Source organism: Chelonoidis abingdonii, chromosome 9, assembly GCF_003597395.2.
Source record: "Chelonoidis abingdonii isolate Lonesome George chromosome 9, CheloAbing_2.0, whole genome shotgun sequence".
Taxonomy (NCBI): Eukaryota; Metazoa; Chordata; order Testudines; family Testudinidae; genus Chelonoidis; species Chelonoidis abingdonii.
In genome coordinates, this window is record NC_133777.1 from 50321523 (window position 1) to 50338773 (window position 17251).

The 17251-nt window shown below is 41.7% G+C and overlaps 1 protein-coding gene across 6 annotated transcripts in view; it reads left to right on the forward strand.

Moving 5' to 3' along the window:
- The window catches only part of NRG4 (neuregulin 4), a 52160-nt gene extending 35132 nt beyond the window's left edge, over window positions 1–17028 (forward strand). For all 6 annotated transcript variants that reach the window (XM_075069534.1, XM_032763074.2, XM_075069535.1 and 3 more), the window contains 3 exons: window positions 4138–4287; window positions 14881–14960; window positions 15063–17028. In XM_075069534.1, the coding sequence (XP_074925635.1) occupies window positions 4138–4287; window positions 14881–14960; window positions 15063–15076 (244 nt within the window). In that variant the 3' untranslated portion in view covers window positions 15077–17028. The remainder of the gene's footprint in view (window positions 1–4137; window positions 4288–14880; window positions 14961–15062) is intronic.
- Window positions 17029–17251: the final 223 nt, after the last annotated feature.

The window sequence follows — 17251 nt, forward strand, 5'->3', positions numbered from 1 at the left end:
TTTACAAGGAATATTTAGGCTATAGAGCAATATTTTCCAACTGTGGGCCTTTTGGGGGAAGGGGAACTAGGTTAGTCTACAGGAGCAGTAGGGGAAAGCTGCATGACCCCAGATCAGCCCCACCTGATTCTACAAACATGCTATTTCAACAATGGGTAGAACAGCTGAAAACTCCTTAAGAGATGCCACCTTCCCTCCCAGCTAGTATGGCAGCTCTGAATGCAGACATTTACAGGTTTAGATTCTCTGGCTATTTGCCTCTTGGGTCTTCATGTTAAAGGCACCACTTCTACAACTTCTGTATTTAAGTTAATAAAAATGTGCCACCGCATTCTCAGTGACTTCTTCTATCTTCCTGTCCATCACTGTGATAAATGAAGGGTGTGTGTGTCCCTTTTATGGACACCCAGTCAGCCAGTTAGCTGTAAAATCCCTCTTGGTAGCTGTTCTCTGTGTGCTTTACCTATAAAGGGTTAACAAGCCCACAGGTAAAAGAAAAGGAGTGGGCACCTGACCAAAAGAGCTAATGGGAAGACTAGAACTTTTTAAAAATAGGAAAGAAACTTTCCCTTTGTCTGTTGTTCTCTGGGCTGCAGGCATACAGAGCAGTAATGCTATAAGCAGAAATGCTGTGTAAGGTTTGAACCAGGTATGAAGAAGTCTCTTCCATACCTAGGAGAAATAATTGGGATGGGGAGTGTTTAGTTAGAGCTAACAGGTTTATTTCTTATTTTGGCTTGTGGATCTCCTCTGTGCTAACCCCAATGCTTTTGTTTGCTTGTAACCTTTAAGCTGGACCTCCAAGAAAGCTATTTTGGGTGCTTAATTTTTGTAATTGTTTAAGATCTAGCAAAAAGCCTAAGTTCCAGATGTATTTTTTTTTCCTTTTTGTTTTTAATAAAATTGACCTTTTTAAAGAACTGGATTGGAGTTTTGGTGTCCTAAGAGGTTTGTGCATGTTGTTTGATTAGCTGATAGCCACAGCTAATTTCCTTTGTTTTCTTTCTCAGCTCTTCCTGGGATGGGGAAAGGGCTTGAGGGTAGCCCACTGGGAGGAATTCCCAAGTGCTCCTTCCTGGGTTCAAAGGTTTTTTTTGCATGTGGGTGGTGGCAGCATTTACCAAGCCAAGGTCAGAAAAAGCTGTAACCTTGGGCGTTTAATTCAAGCCTGGAGTGGCCAGTATTAATTTTTAAAATCCTTGTGGACCCCCTACTTCCTGCCCTTGGAGTGACAGAGTGGGGAATCAGCCTTGACAATCACATTGTAAGTTTTTCTCCTGTTTTTAAAATATTCTTTGACTGCTCACCTCATCCCACCAAATCTGTCTACTCTGATGACTCTACTTTTCTAAACTTCGCTTTTCCCCCAGACCCTTCTCTGTTGCTTTTCACAATGACAGCGTCTCTCTCACTTCTCCTGACCCATGTTGTTTCCCGCTCTAAGTCACTTCCTCTTATGCTCTTGCCTTAAAACTCTTCTTTATGGTATAGACTGATGTTGAAACTTATTCCCCTTTTCCTTTCCTAACACTGCATACTTCCATTCTTCCTGTCATTAGTCTTCAGTAATAGTTAAATGCAGGAAAAATGCATATACATTGTTTTTCTGTGCTTGTTTTTCTCTGCAGCTCTGTATGTCATTTCCCATTTCTATTTGAATGAGACAAACTGTTCTTTAAAGCTATATTTCTATTGTATTTCTCAGAATGAAACATTGTGATACCTTTTATGGACTCTGTGCAAATAACTTGCATTATATGAAAATCTACAGAGAATTTCTGAAATGTTAGCTTACAGCAATCAGTTGATTAAGCTGGGTCTAGATATCTCTAAAGAATCAAGTTTCTGCATGGATAGTAAATTTGAGAAGATCAGGTCTCAAGCAATGGACTTAAAGAAAACAGTGTTCATTTAGTCATTATTATATAGCTTTGATATTTGATGATGGAAAATGAGATGAAAACATTTGGACAACAAATTGAGAATATGATCTCTGTGTGACAGAAGAATTCAGAAATCAGGAAGATTTCTTTGTGTGATTGATTACAGATATTCTAGAATTGTCCTCTATTGGACAGTCGACTCCAACTTCTTTTTCTTGATGAAGTCTCAATCCTTGTGATGTTACAGTATATTGTTGCAGAGATGTATGATTATGAGCCCAGTCACGTGAGGCACTGAACACCCTCATCAGCCAATGGCACTTGGCACCTTACAGAATTCAGCAAATAATCCTTTGCATCATTACAATAGCTGCTATAGCAATGTATAGTTATGTCACACAGGATTGTAACTTCAAAGTCAGGAGTAAGAAGCAGGAACAGATGTACTCCTAAACTACAAAGATCCTGTTTTCCTTCAAAAGTTCCTAGTAATGAAAAATGGGGAAAGAAGATACAGAAAGTAGCTGATATATAAACAGTGTGATTACTGAATAAAATGCAGTTTTCTATGGTGCAGTCAGTCAGTCTTTAAAAGAACTTTAGATAAGAAATGTCTGTAAATAAGTTTTGTAGCCTCAGCCTATATAAATATATTTTTGACGTTTACATGGTATGAATTATGAACAAACCATTAAGTTGGACTGGTTATAATATCACCAGTACCAACTGAACAACATTCAGTCAATAGGTAACTTAGTTCTAAATCCAGTTAACAGTTATGAAATCTTGTATGCAAACCTTTTCACAGTAACTTAAGTTTATGGGTCAGATACTAGCAGGGGATTGCACACAGGTGCCTGCCAGGAAACCTGTGTACAACAGGGCAGTGGGGGAGGGAGGGAGAAGTGAAATTTTCTGCCTTGAATCTGTCTCCCTGCAGAACTCACTGACAGGAGCAACAAGGAACATTCTGAGATGGGGCCCAGGGGTCAAGAACTGTGATCTACATGTTTCTGCACATGTGCTTCTTGACTTCATAATTTCACCTGTGCACTCCCTCCCTCCCGCAGATTATTTCTGTTCTAATCAGAGACAAAATGATAAGTGAAGCTGTATATAGAGCCAGAGTCTGCCAAAAAAGGGATGCAAACTCAGCCTTTGCAACATTAATATGCAACCATTTTTGTAGCTATACAACATATTTACATAGTTTGGCCGCAACCTAGCAAAACTGAAACCTGAACTACAGTTGTATAAAAAGCAAGCCAAGTTCTTCTCTGTTACACTAGTGTAAATATAACAACTTCATTTGAATTACCCAGATTGACAATGGTATCATTAAGAGCAGAATTTGGCCCACTGTCTTTTTTTTTTTTTTTTTGCACTGAACTGTCGTCATAGCCAAGATAATAATATACTGACCCTTTATGAAGTGTAATAAATCCTGATTTGAATGATAGCGAACTGGAACATATAAAAGGTGATCTGCCAAGTCTAATCTAAATTTTCCAAAGTGATGTTTTTGGTTAGTAATTCTTCAGTGATGCATTCACAATTTTTAAACAGTATATATAAAATCAATATTTTTCACTAGAAGCCTATCTCCATTTAAATAAACAACGATGTTGATCACATGGAAAGTCATTGCTACCTTCTACAACAACCATAATTGTAGATGTCATATGAATCATATCACTCACCTAAAACAGAGGTCAAACTCAGGCCAATTCACTGATATAGTAGCATGAATTCTATGTCTGATTTAGGCATGAGTGTATTAACTATAGCTATACAGGTTCATGCTGGTCTAACTCAAGTGTTAGATGACTATTTCTGTAGTAAAAATTTGCTTTGGTCTGAAAACTGATATTTTGAGTACAAAATCTGAAAAAAAATTTGAACTTTTTAAATTAAATGAGAAAAAATGACAGTCTGCTTTTCAGACCTTTCTTCATTTTCCTCAGTGCTTTTTTAAAGGACCTTTTTAAAAAGATCCTTTGTGATGCACTAGTTCATACATGTGGAGTATATTTTGTCATCTTGGATTAGTAGGTAGACGGTTTGTGTCTTGGGGGAAGTGTTCAGATGAGTGGTTTTTGGCCTGAGACTCTATAGACTTAATGATGTATACATCTGTAAATGGGATTTATATGAATATGCACTATAGAAATGAATATAAATTAATTGTACTGAGTCAGAAAATGACTCCCCCTCCTGCCAAAAAATCTAATTTATATTAAACTTGGTTTCACAGGTGTATTGAGAACTATACAGGAGCCCGTTGTGAAGAAGTTTTGCTACCTAGTCTCAAGACCCAAATTAAAAGTGAACGCTTTGCAGCTTTCTTGGCTTCGGTTGTTGTTCTAGGAATTCTTGTAATTGGAGCATTCTACTTCCTTTGCAGGTAAAAGTGCTTCAGAGTACTGAAGCTAGTCAATCAAGTAGAAATTTATTTTCAGGTAATCATATACTAATTATTTGAATTTAAAATTATGTAATGAATTATACATTAGATATGCATGATTATTCAGCAAAATTAATCGACCTTTTTGCTATTAATATTTTATTTTCTAATTTGTAGTTCTCTGGAATACCTTTTTCAGCTTTGTCAGCTGTACTCACTTTACAAAAGCTCATTGTGACCCACAGTTTCCTATCATAACTAAAAGCATATCCAAAATCAGAGTATAACACATTAAGGTATAACTCACTTTACATTGCCAGTTTGCAAAAAAGTACAGGTGGAAGCCCATCAGTTGCAGTGCTCAGAAATCAGAACACTGGCTAAAATTTTCAAAAGCATCTCATTATATAGGATATTCTGTCCCACTGAAAGTCAACTTAGACTTTAGAGAATTGTACCCTTCAACTGTAAAAAATAAAATGTACCATAGAATTGCCACATACAGGGACAATTTCTGACTCTCTCGGTATGGCTGTGCTGGAAATGGGGAGAGCAAAGCTGTTCTACTGAGTCAATTTGGTTGCCACACAGAGAGTTAGCTCCAACCCAGGAGCACTAACGGCACAGGGACAGAGGACTTTGAAGAGGACAGCCTTAGAAACAGCTAAGTTCAGGAGCAAGCTCAGGTTCAAGTTTGTTTGTTATTTAAGTTAATAAAAAAAAATGGAAAAAATGCCAGTGGCTTACAGCTATGGTTACCTTAGGTCTAGACTATAATTAAGTTTTGCCAGCATACTTATGTCAGTTAGTAGTGTGGGACAAAAAATCACCTCCCTAGCTGACATAACTAGGCCAGAAAAAACCCTAGTGTAGACACAATTAAACCAGAAAAGAAGTCATTTAATTCAGGGAACTGATATAAGCAAGAGAACCCTTTTTCTGATATAAACTGGATCTCTGTTAGGATGGTTTGCTGGTATAGCAGGCTATACCAGCAAACCCTGTCTGGCATAGACAAAATTGTAGATGTTTGTACAATTCAGCACTAACAGTAATCTGTAGCCCACGAAAGCTTATGCTGAAATAAATCTGTTAGTCTCTAAGGTGCCACAAGTACTCCTGTTCTTTTTACGGATACAGACTAACACGGCTGCTACTCTGAAAAGTAATCCCACAATTATTACTTTAAAATACATTTGTAGGCCACCTTAAAACATTGGTATGTCATCTGCCACAGAATGTTCCTGTAATATTTTACAGTTGTATTTAAAAAAAAAAAAATGCTGGGAGTTATACTGGAGATTAAGATAAAAATAAATCAGGTTCTTGTTCCAGAATAACACAGTGAAATGTGCATTTGTGCAAAAATGTTTCCCAGCTGCATTATTCACATATACTTGGTTTGCTAGACATCCCAGGTATCCTGTTTTTACTTATGCTTATTCTCCTGAGTATCTAGAGACTATAGTTAGCTCAGGGCTAATATTAGTGCCCTGACTTAACTCAGATTTATATAGGTCAGCCCAATCAGTAGTCACACTTTAACAGCAAGGGAGTAGATCAACAGTACTTTTCCAGCTCATACCCTGTCATAAAACTATTTGCACATATTTCCACCTTTGCCAGCATTGTAATTCCTGAAATACAGTCTAGTTCACTTTTATTCTTAGTGACCACTAATTCCACGAGCTGTGACTTTGCTCCTATAGCTCTCACACATCACTCACTTGCAGTCTTCGCTACTACTGACTCGTCCTCCTGCACTTCTCAAGTCTTTATCCCCCCAAATCTATGTTGGGCCCTCTATGGAGCAGACTCAGTTGCTCCACTAAAAGTCCCTTTTCACAAATAGACTTGTTTCATCAGCTGATGTAATGGAAACTTGCTGAATGCTCATTTTTCCCCGTAACCAAATACAATTAGAAGCAAAATTATTTTATAGACATACTCTCAATAATCAAGAGACAGTTGTAAAGGGTATCAAAACAGTTGCAGTCACCATTGCAGTCACTATCACTGAGATAGGAAACCCTCTCCATTTCATTAAGCTCCAGAGGAGCTAGTGGCAAGAGAATACTTTTCTAGAATTGCTGTGAATTCACTGAAATAATAATAAAACCAAGCCTTTACTAACCTTTTAAAATACGTGCCAGCAGTCTTGTAGTTCTTTAGAGGTGAGATTTTCTTTTGGGTAGAGGAGCTGAAAAGTGACCCCAATGCAACAGAACTTCAGAGGTTTTTATATACACAGGATGCATAGCACAAGAGTGAGCAAGCATAGGGACTCCTCTCCACATGCATGCAATAGAGCTGAGGAAGGGGCGGAGGCATTGACCACTGAGTCCACAGTTAAATGGACCTAATGGCCAAAGGACCCTGTGTGTGGGTCATGCAAGGGAACGCTGCCACTCTTCTAATTCAGGGACTAGAATAACATCCACAAAGAATGCATGCAGCTTCCCTGCTCATTAGTTTGCAGGGTGGATCCTAAACTCTATGTCCATTGTCTGGGGCTTTGTGCAGGGGATGTACAGGATGAATTCCTCCCTAGGGAAATAACAAAGGGGCAGCAACTCAGTCTTCCCATATTGGACCTTGAATCCAGAGTATAATACAGACTACTGTGGGAGAGCTCAAAAAACAAGGGAATGATTTCTCTTGTCACAAAGGAACATCACTTGCTGTATAAAGGGAATATTAGCCTTGCAGTCTTTGTCACTCTGGAGAAGCCTAATATGGTATGCTTCAATACTGCCTAAGGCCTTATCTACACTGGCAAGTTTCTGCGCAGTAAAGCAACTTTCTGCCTTGTAACTCCTGAGGTGTACACACTGCCAAGCCACTCAGTGCACAGAAACTGCGCAGTAGCAGCGCTGTAAAAAACCACCCCAATGAGAGACGTAGAGCTTTCTGTGCTGGGGGAACAGTGCCATGGTGCCAGTGTTGACACCATGGTTGATTACAGTGCTGTGATTGGCCTTCAGGAGGTGTCCCACAATGCCTGTTCTTGCCTCTCTGGTCAGTTGAACTCTATTGCCCTGCCCTCCCCTCATGTGAGCAACTGTCATCCCCACCCTGTAAATTCCTTTGGAATTTTGAAAATCTCCTTCCTGTTTGCTTGGTGACACATGCAGTGGTCTCAGTGCATCTTTCCAGGTGACTATGCCTGCTCCACGCACCAGGTGATCCCCCGCTGGGAGCAATGCCAAGTTCTTGGACCTCATCAGCATTTGGGGAGAGGAGGCTGTCCAGTCCAAGCTACACTCCAGCCATAGGAATTATGATACCAAAGGACAGATTTCATGATGCATGATAGAAAGGGGCCATGACCAGGACACACTGGAGTGCAGGGTCAAAGCAAGGGAGCTGTAGAATGCCCTACCCAAGGCGCGAGAGGCAAACCATCATTCCATTGCTGCGCCCACGAGCTACTGGTTCTACAAAAAACTGGATGCAATACTCAGTGGTGACCCCACCTCCACTGCGAAGGCCACTGTGGATACTTTGGTGGCTTGCATGCCAGTTGAGAGTAGACCGAGCCAGGAGGAGGAAATCTTGGACGAGGATGGGGAGGGCGACCCAGAGGCAGAGGACGACTCGGAGGTCAGAGATGCATGCAGCCAGGAGCTCTTTTCTACCCCCGAGGAGGCTAGCCAGTCACAGCTGTCGGAGATTGGCAAAGCACAAACAGGAGAGGAGGCCTCTGGTAAGTGGATTTGATTTTTGGAATTGCTGAAGAAAGTTGTTGGGGATAGGAGGGTTGCAGAAAGCAGGCTTGTGTCTGTATGATGTGCATACCACCATATGCCTTGTCTGAGCGTCGAAACAGGCTGTTGATTGACTCCCTCACTTCATGGGAATCTCCCTGAGATCTTCAGGAAACTCTCATGGAGCTACTGGGCAATCAGCTGCCAAAGGTTCTTTGGCAGAGCTGCTTTGTTTCTTGCCCCATTAATGGTAACTTTCCCATGCCACTCTGTCATCAGTGGGGGGAAGGGGGACACCATTGCTGCACACCGGCAAGCCGCATAAGGGCCAGGGCAGAAGCCACAGTCTTGGAGAAGACTCTCTCTTGATTCCCTGCTCACCCTCAGCAGTGAGATGTCTTCCATAATGCACACAGCTTGTGGAAAATGTGGGGACAGGAATGATTATCAGGCCCCCCCTACCGTGCTGACTCTCCTCAAAAGCCATGTGCCCAGTGTACAGCAGGGTCCGAGAACACTGATTTACCCTGCCCTTGTGGCTACTCACCATTTTGGGGATCTTGTGGCTCATGTGTGCTTGCCTGGGGTCAGCCAGTTAGTGACTGTGTTTTAAATAACTTAATCAGTGGTCTGTGTGTTGCAAACAATACTGCTTCTGTAAAATGTTACATTTAAACTTACAGAGATGACCTTGGGAGCCCAGCCTCCCTCTTTGTTATTGCCAGCTGAACGGCTGTGCAGAAGTAGAAAGCAGCCACGAAGAACTAAGGAGGACTTTCTGCGTGACGTTATGATGCACTCTGCGGCTGAAAATCAGGAATTGAAGGAGTGGAGGGACAGAGAAAGAGAGGGACCAAAAGGAGAATGCGGTACACCAGAATGAAGCCACAGAGCGGCTCTTAAAGATTATGGAGCGCCAAGCGGACACGCTCCAGGTGATACTAGCACTGCAAACGAAGCAGCTCCGCACCCGCCCTCCCCTGCAGCCGCTGTGGCAAAACTTTCCCATGCGCCCCCCAGACACCGCCAACACACTCTTATCAACCTCCTGGCTCCAGTCTGTACCTGCTGCATTCCACTCCTCCCCCCTCACAGTCCAGCACTGCGAACTCCCAGTACCCACTGTACTCAACACCCATCCCTCTGCAGTTTAGCCCTGCTGAAGTACAGCATCCATTGCACTGTACTCCAAAGGAGAAGGTTGGATCTGATCCCTGGACATACACAAATCTTTAACCATCCTGGGAACCCACCTCCTCCTGGGAACTTCCCTTCCCCCATCTCCCTCAATGCTGATGTGTTTTTCTGTTTGTCTCTCTTCTCCGGTTGTTGTTGGTTTTTTAATAAAATAATTGTGTAGGTTTGAAAGCAATCTTTATTCTATTAACTGAAAGAAAACAGCCCTGCAAAGCAATAGTCATCTTAAACCTTCATATTGCATCATCTGCACCAATCACAATCCCCTCCTAACATTACAAGCACTGCACTCCCAAGCATAGCAACAAATATTAGTGGTTTTCAGCTTCAGATTGCTGCCTTGAGGCATTCCTGAGCCTTATGGCCCCGCGCTGCACCCTTCTAATAGCCTTGGTCTCTGGCTGTTCAAATTCAGCCTCCAGGTGCTGAGCCTCAGCAGTGCAGCCCTGAGTGAAGCTTTCACCCTTCCCTTCACAAATATTATGGCGTCTACAGCACGCGGCTATAAGCATAGGAATATTGTTATCGGCCAGATCCAGCTTCCCATAGTGGCAGCACCAGTAGGCCTTTAAATGGCCAAAAGCTCATTCAACAGTCATTCTGCACTTGCTCAGCCTGTTATTGAACCACTCCTTGCTGCTGTCACGGTACCCCATGTATGGCTTCACAAGCGATGGCATTAAGGGGTAGGCAGGGTCTCCCAGGATCACAGTGGCATTGCGACTTCCCCTAGAGTGATCTTCTGGTCTGGGAAGAAAGTCTGTGCTTGCAGCTTCCTGAACAGTCCAGTGTTACGAAAGATGTGCACGTCATGCACCTTTCTGGACAGTCTGCATTAATGTTTGCAAAATGCCTATGGTGATCCACGAACGCCTGGAGAACCATTGAGAAATACCCTTTCTGATTAATGTACTTGCTGGCGAGGTGGTCTGGTGCCCAGTTGGAATATGCATGCCATTTATCACCTCTCCGCAGTTAGGGAAGCCCACTTGTGCAACACCATCCACAATGTCATGCATGTTGCCCAGAGTCAGTGTTTTGGAGCAAGATGTGATTAATGGCCCTGCACAATTCTGTCAACATGAGTCCAACGAGACTTTCCCACTCTGAACTGATTAGCAACCAATTGGTAGCACTGTGGAGTAGCCAGCTTCCACAGTGCAATTGCCACGCGCTTCTCCAATGGCAGGGCAATTCGCTTTCTTGTATCCTTGCGCCATAGGGCTGGTGCGAGCTCATCACATAGTCCCATGAATGTGGCTTGCCTCATCCAAAAGTTCTACAGCCACTGCCTATCATTCCAGACGTGCACGACAATGTGATCCCACCACTCAGTGCTTGTTTCCTGAGCCCCAAAGCAGCATTCCACTGTGGTCAGCACCTTTGTGAATGCCACAAGCAATCTAGTGTTGTAGCTATTACACGTGGCAAGATCAATGTTGCACTCTTGTTGCCTTTCTATTTTAAGGAATAACTCCACTGCCACTTCTGACATGTTAGTCAGAGCGAGCAATATACTGATTAACAGTTCGGGATCCATTCCTGCAGACCAAAGAAGCAGCGCACGCAGCACACAAACCATTGAAAGGTGGTGCCAAATGTAGACGGAAGCCTGGAATGCGAAGCAATGCATCATGGTGCATTTGGACAGGACCCAGGATGCCCTGCCACCCCCTCTGCCTTCCCACAACTCTTAGCAGCAGAAGAGGAAGAGATGTTCTGTGGGATAGTTGCACAGAGTGCACCGCTCTGAATACCGCTGCAAGTGCCGCAAGTGTGAACATGCTATTGCACAGGCAACTGACAGTGTGAACGCACAACAGCGGTTTCCCTTCAGCGCTCTCTGAGTGGCGCTGTAACTCTGCCAGTGTAGACATACCCTAAGGGTCTATACATAGACAAAGTTTGCCAGATGAAAATCTTTAGCTCTTGATTGAGGTGATCAGCAGATCGTAGGTTTTTCAAGGTAGCTGCTTCAGTCCATTCCTGTTTCTTCAGAATTATAAACAGGATCATTGATATCAACTGTGGTTAATAATCTCTAGTACATGGTAAGAATGTGAGAACATAAGAATGGCCGTACTGGGTCAGACCAAAGGTCCATCCAGCCCAGCATCCTGTCTACCGACAGTGGCCAATACCAGGTGCCCCAGAGGGAGTGAACCTAACAGGTAATGATCAAGTGATCTCTCTCCTGCCATCCATCTCCACCCTCTGACAAACAGAGGCTAGGTGTTACGCTTGTTTAAAATACGTTGTTACCTATAAATCAAGCCACCCCAGCTACCATTGAATCTTTTGGGGCTTCAGTGTAAGATTTATGGTGGGCCAGCCTGTGAGTTCATGTCATTCTTGACTTGTCCTCTTAGTGTATTGGGTTGAAAAATTGAGTGTTATAAAATGCCTACTTTTTCACCTGTCTTTAATCTAGCCATTATGTTTGATCTAGATTTGAAACAAACAAAACAAAGTGGATTGCTCTGTTGTATTTATTTATAAGAATTTCTATGGCTCTAGCACCACATGATCTTAGCAGGTAATAAATGTTAATTTAGACTCATACCAACTCTCTGACATTAGGAAGCATAAGTAACAGTAATTTATGTATAAGGAAAATGGCACAGTAGTTGACTTGCCTGAGTCACATAGCAAGTCTGTGGCAGACTTGGGAACAGAACCCAGATCTCCTTTACCTTGTTGCCCCTTACCCTGGACTGTGTTGTTATGGCAGATTTCTGGGCTGCGTATGTTATGTGTGGATATGCTAGAATGTTCCCCTTATTTATAAAACTCAAATGTGGCTGATGGGGAAGGTAGCTCACAAAAGTGGACTGTGGGAAAAAGAGCTGGGTTAACAGCAGAGAGCAATTGAGGATCTCAGATGTATCTGAACAATCAAATCTTTATCAGCTGTGTTCTGAAAGAATTTCAGTAAAAGTCGTTACTAGGATTTGTTTTTTCTTATGCCAGAGCTGCTTCCCAACCTGCCAGCAATCTGAAACAGCTACATTTTTATACTGTATTTGATCATGCCCAGGGATTCATCAGCAGAACTTGATTTTGAGAGGCAGAACCTGGAGAAAGAGGGAAAATGGGAGAGAATTAGTGATAAAAGATGAAGCATTTGAAATGGATAGAGGGCTGAAGAGGGTGCATGAGAAAATGAAGGAATGTCTGAGTGAAACGGAAACACTGTGGAAGGGAAGAGAGGAAAATGATGAAATGGACACTAGTGTGGAGACAGCAGGATAGAACTAAAGGCATAGAGCTAGTGGTAGACACACTGGTTGTATACAGTGCAGGGTAAAAGTGCTAGAATTTTCCTTTGTCCCTAGGGCCCAGAAATGATCTCGTTGATCCTTCCCATGGGACGGGGAGATGAGACTTTATTAACAAAAACTCTTTCTTTTTCTCCTTTTGCCCCATCCTGCTCGTAGTGAAGTAAACAGCAAAAGTGTCATGGACTTTAACAGGTGCAGGATTGGGGCCTTTGTGAAGCTTCAGAGCCTTTCTAAAAGACCCATCGCTTTCTCTGATGACATTCTTGAGAGTTTTGCCATTTACCACAGTAGGATCAAGATGGGGCGTGAGGAATGGTAATTCTGTGTCAGATCATCATCTCCATCAAATACCTCTCTGAGACAGTTTGTCTCCTGGGGGTAAACAGAACCTGATAATCTCCTACCTTTGTCATTTAGAGAGATCCAAAGTGATTTTCAAACAGTGACTTGAATACTACAGCCTCCTTGGCTCCTGTATGTCAAAAATCACTTCTCTGGTTACTAAAGTGCAGCCAGCTCTGGGAGAAATCTGGCAGTTGTTTAACAGAGCAAAATATTATACAACAGTTTAGGACAGGAAATCCTAACTGACTCCTCTGATGAAATAAAGAAAGCTACATTATCTAACAAATTCTAGGGTTGAGTGTACACTGGGTTTTTCCTTCCTCAAATTTTCCAGTGGTGCAGCTCCATCCTGACTAGTAATAGTATCTTTCTTTACTGGGAAACTTGCTCTCTACACCCACAAATATTGCATCAGGAAGCAAGTACTACAAATGGCTTGAGTTTTAGCAACTTAGTTTTCTTTGCTGCTTTATTGAACTCTATTCAGAAAATTTCTACTGTTCCATGAACAGCAAAACATGCATGTTAACTTTGCCTGTTTAGAAGAGGGAGCCCCTTTTACCAAAATGTGGTACAAGTATGTCCACACTGTCCCCTCAGAAAGTTCACCAAGCAAGGGTATTCCAAACCGTCCTCCACAATTGCTGGGATCTATAGCATAGTGTTAACATTAACTATATTTTAGCAATAGCAGCTAAATATTTACATTGTGAATTGAAAAAAGGGATTTGAAGGATTCTTTAATTGAGAGAATTGGTTTTATGTGGGGGAGCTCTAAACCTGAATTTCTATTTTAACAATTATTAATGCTATAGGGCCAGTTTCCGGCCCCTGCTGTGGAGCAGCACAAAGGGGCCATATAGCTAGCTTAACCAGTTTGCTGAGCAAGAGCAAGGACTGAGTGTGCCAGCTTCCTGTATAGCACACAAGGGGGTGGGGGAAGAGAGAGCTCCTTGGCCATTCCCCTCGCCACCCATGCAGATCTCAGCATACTCCAGCTGTTATCTAAATGGAACTAAAAAAATGGCATGAAGACAGACCACTGAGGAAAGTAGGAAGTATGGTGCTTGGTGTTACTAGGAGAGCAAAAGGCAGATTTTGCTACAAGCAATTCAAAATGTCTGTGGAAGGCTCCCAGGACACCTAACCCCAGGAGAAGGCTGTACAAGGATACTAGAAAAGAGTAAAAGAGGTGGCTGATTTGAATCTGGTCTATAATCTGCCTGAGAGAGGTTTTTTTCCCATTGTGTTAAGTTATAGAACATTATGACTTCAATTCTCCCAATAGAATTTAAAGGGGAAGAATATAGCATAGAGGGGGCAAATGGAACGCTAGGGATAGTTATAGATCAGTGAATCATTGACATAATTTAAACCCATGTTGACTGGTTAAATTACCTATGTGAGAAGAGTATATTAACAAACAAGATCGGAGCCATCCATCTAATAAACCCCATTTAGGAATAGAGCCGACAAGGCAACACATTGTGTGGAGGAATTAAAGTCACCACAGGACAAAAACTGGACACAAAGGAGCAAACTGGCAGCTTCTCTCAAGACAGATGTCTAAAGTGGTAGGTTTTTGTTTTTTTTTAGAGAGTCAAGATGGTGAGGTATTCACTGAGCTCTCCAAAAGGAGGTTAGCTATGTTTAAAACAGCTGTGTAGAAAGCATCCCTTTCTTCAGCATTTTGAAAGGGCTTTTAGCAGATTTAAATGATTAATTAGTTAAAACTGTATTATAGTGACCAATTACATAATAAAGGCCTTAGAGGCAGCCCAGAGCAACATTAGCTGGGACCCATACATTGAGTTCTAATCCTGGCGCTGCTACGGGCATGCTGTGTGGTTTTGAGCAAATTTCTTGTTTCCTCCTTACCTCACAAAGGGGCTGAATATTAAAGTTTGTCACCTGTGTTTGGAAGTTGCAAAGTGCTAATATTACATTGTTAGTGAAAGCACCATTCATTTACTGAGTCTCTCTTCTCTGACCAATATTTTCTCATTCTGTGTTTCTTCATCTCTCCTCCGTCCCCCTTTTTTTGGTCACTTATTCATGGTCAGGAAGGCCCACATTCGAAGGGCCAGCTCAACAGAGCGTGGTGCCAGCCTGGTTGAGATTACCAGCAGCAATGGCTGCAACAGTGAGTACATCTGAAATTAAGTGGCAGGGTTATTCTGGGGGAGGAATAGAGGGGTAATTGGTATTAATAAACTTATTTTTTTAATTTTTTTTAACTCTTCAGAGATAACAGAATAAAGCAATAAAACAGGAACCATGGGAGAGCAACGTGCAGAGGAACCATAACATAACAAGTGCTGTGGAGGGTCTGGTAACCAGGATGAGCAAAGAAGAAATTAGAAATAAATAAATCTGCTAATGTACTGGGAGAAGATGGCACATAGATCATAGTAAGGAAAAAGAGTTACATTTATCAGAGTGCCTGATTACTTTCAAAGAAGGGAAGTCACATGGTAGAGAAATCATTAGAACCATTTTTGAATCTTCTTTGAGCTTTCCCCTGACAAATGTATTGCAGACTGTCTGCAACCAAGTAGTTCTGTCTGGGCGTTCTTTCTTTTTCCAATCCAAAGACAGGGAGCATGAGAATCTGAGGTATTTCACCATGTAAAGAGTATGATATCATCTTAGAGGTTTTCACGAGATTGTCCCCTTCTCCCAGGAAAGTCTGGAAGCAGCACAAAGAGGTCAAGGGACTCTCAATCCAGTGGTTTCAAAATATATCTGGGATATGTACAGAATTTGGCTGACTTCAGACATACTCACCAGATGTGGATAAAAGGGCCTCTCCCTCCACTTTCTCTCCAGCTGATATACGACCTACATTTTTGTTTTAAATAGTGATTCAATGGTTCCTCACACTGTCTTGAATCATCACCTTGTTGGCCAGCCTCCTAGCTAAGAGACTTCAACTTGAAGTAAAACAGTGTTAAAATGAGGAAATTCATAACAGTTAAAGGAAATCTACTGGGCAGAGTAATTACCCTGTGCTTGGTATATGCTCCTAACACTGGACAAAGAGCCTTTCCCAGTGCTATTCTTCCTGTCCTGACATTTTCTTCTGAGGATCTCATTGTTGAGGGAGATTTAAATCTCACCTCAAATCCTACAGCTGACAGATCAGACAGTAGAAAGGAGGAACCCAATTCCCTTGGCTCATATTTGAAACAAAATCTTTCCCAGCTCAGTCTATTGGTTTCATGGAAGAATGTGAGGCCATTCGTGAGGGATTATTTGTTTTATTCATATCCCCATTTGCTGTTCACGCAAAAAGATTATATATCTTTGTCTGCCTGCTTAAAGGATTTTCTGACTGTGGCAAAGAGAGGTGAGCTTACATGGTCAGTCCCTATTCCTATCATGACAACACTTAGAGATTTGTTTGGTTGTAGGAGGCGTAGCAACTGGGACCTGAATAGTCCATTATTTGAAAACCTTATAATACTGAATGATGTAATTAGCAAAACCAAAATTTCTTTCAATAATGACAAAAATGGAAACTTACGTACCAATACACTATGGAAGGTTTATAAGGCAGTATTGAGGGGAAAATTAATTGAGACATTCTCTAGAATTAAAGGGGGGGGGAATACAAAAGACAAGTTTCTTCTCTCTGAAATAAAAAAATTAGAGAAGTTGCACGAAAAGACAGATGCAAGGAAAAACCTGGCTAAACCTCCCTTCCTTAGAGGACAACTCTCTGTTCTGTGGCCAGAAAAAAGAGACTGTGTTGTATATCAGTTTAAACAAAAGTACAATCGGATGGGAAATAAGGGCCATAACCATTCAGCATATAGGCTAAGACAGGAAAAAGAAAAAAATACTATGATTGGTATCGGAGAACACAACAGTGAGATGCAGTGTCATACAACTTCTTACCCTGGAGAAGCTGGGCTCCCAGTTATACCTGAACATCTGCAGAAAGAATCCGAGGAAGTCAAATCAGTCATTAAAAATATGCTCTCAGGTAAAGCACCTGGTATGGAAAAGGTCTCAGTTGAATTGTACAAATCTTTGACTTATCAGTTTTCCCCCAAACTTCTAAGTAATTTTCAGGACTTCAAAACATTAGCAGATATGAAGAAATCAATCAATATTGCTGTGATTTTAAAGGCCAAAAGATACAAGATTGAATGTACTTCACCTATGCACATCTCATTATCAAATATAGAATTTAAAAATTTTACAAAGGTGTTGACAGAATCATTTACACTTAAAATAACTAGTATATATCAAATGGGATTTAATCAGGGAAGACAGCTATTAGATAACATTCATAGGTTACTGGTTGTAATCCATTCAAGCCTATCAAAGGTAAGGAGGTCAGGTATGTTACTTTCACTAGATGTGGGAAGGATCTATGAGCAAGTTAAATGGAAGTTTATGAAGGGACTAGGTCTAGAAAGTGAAAGA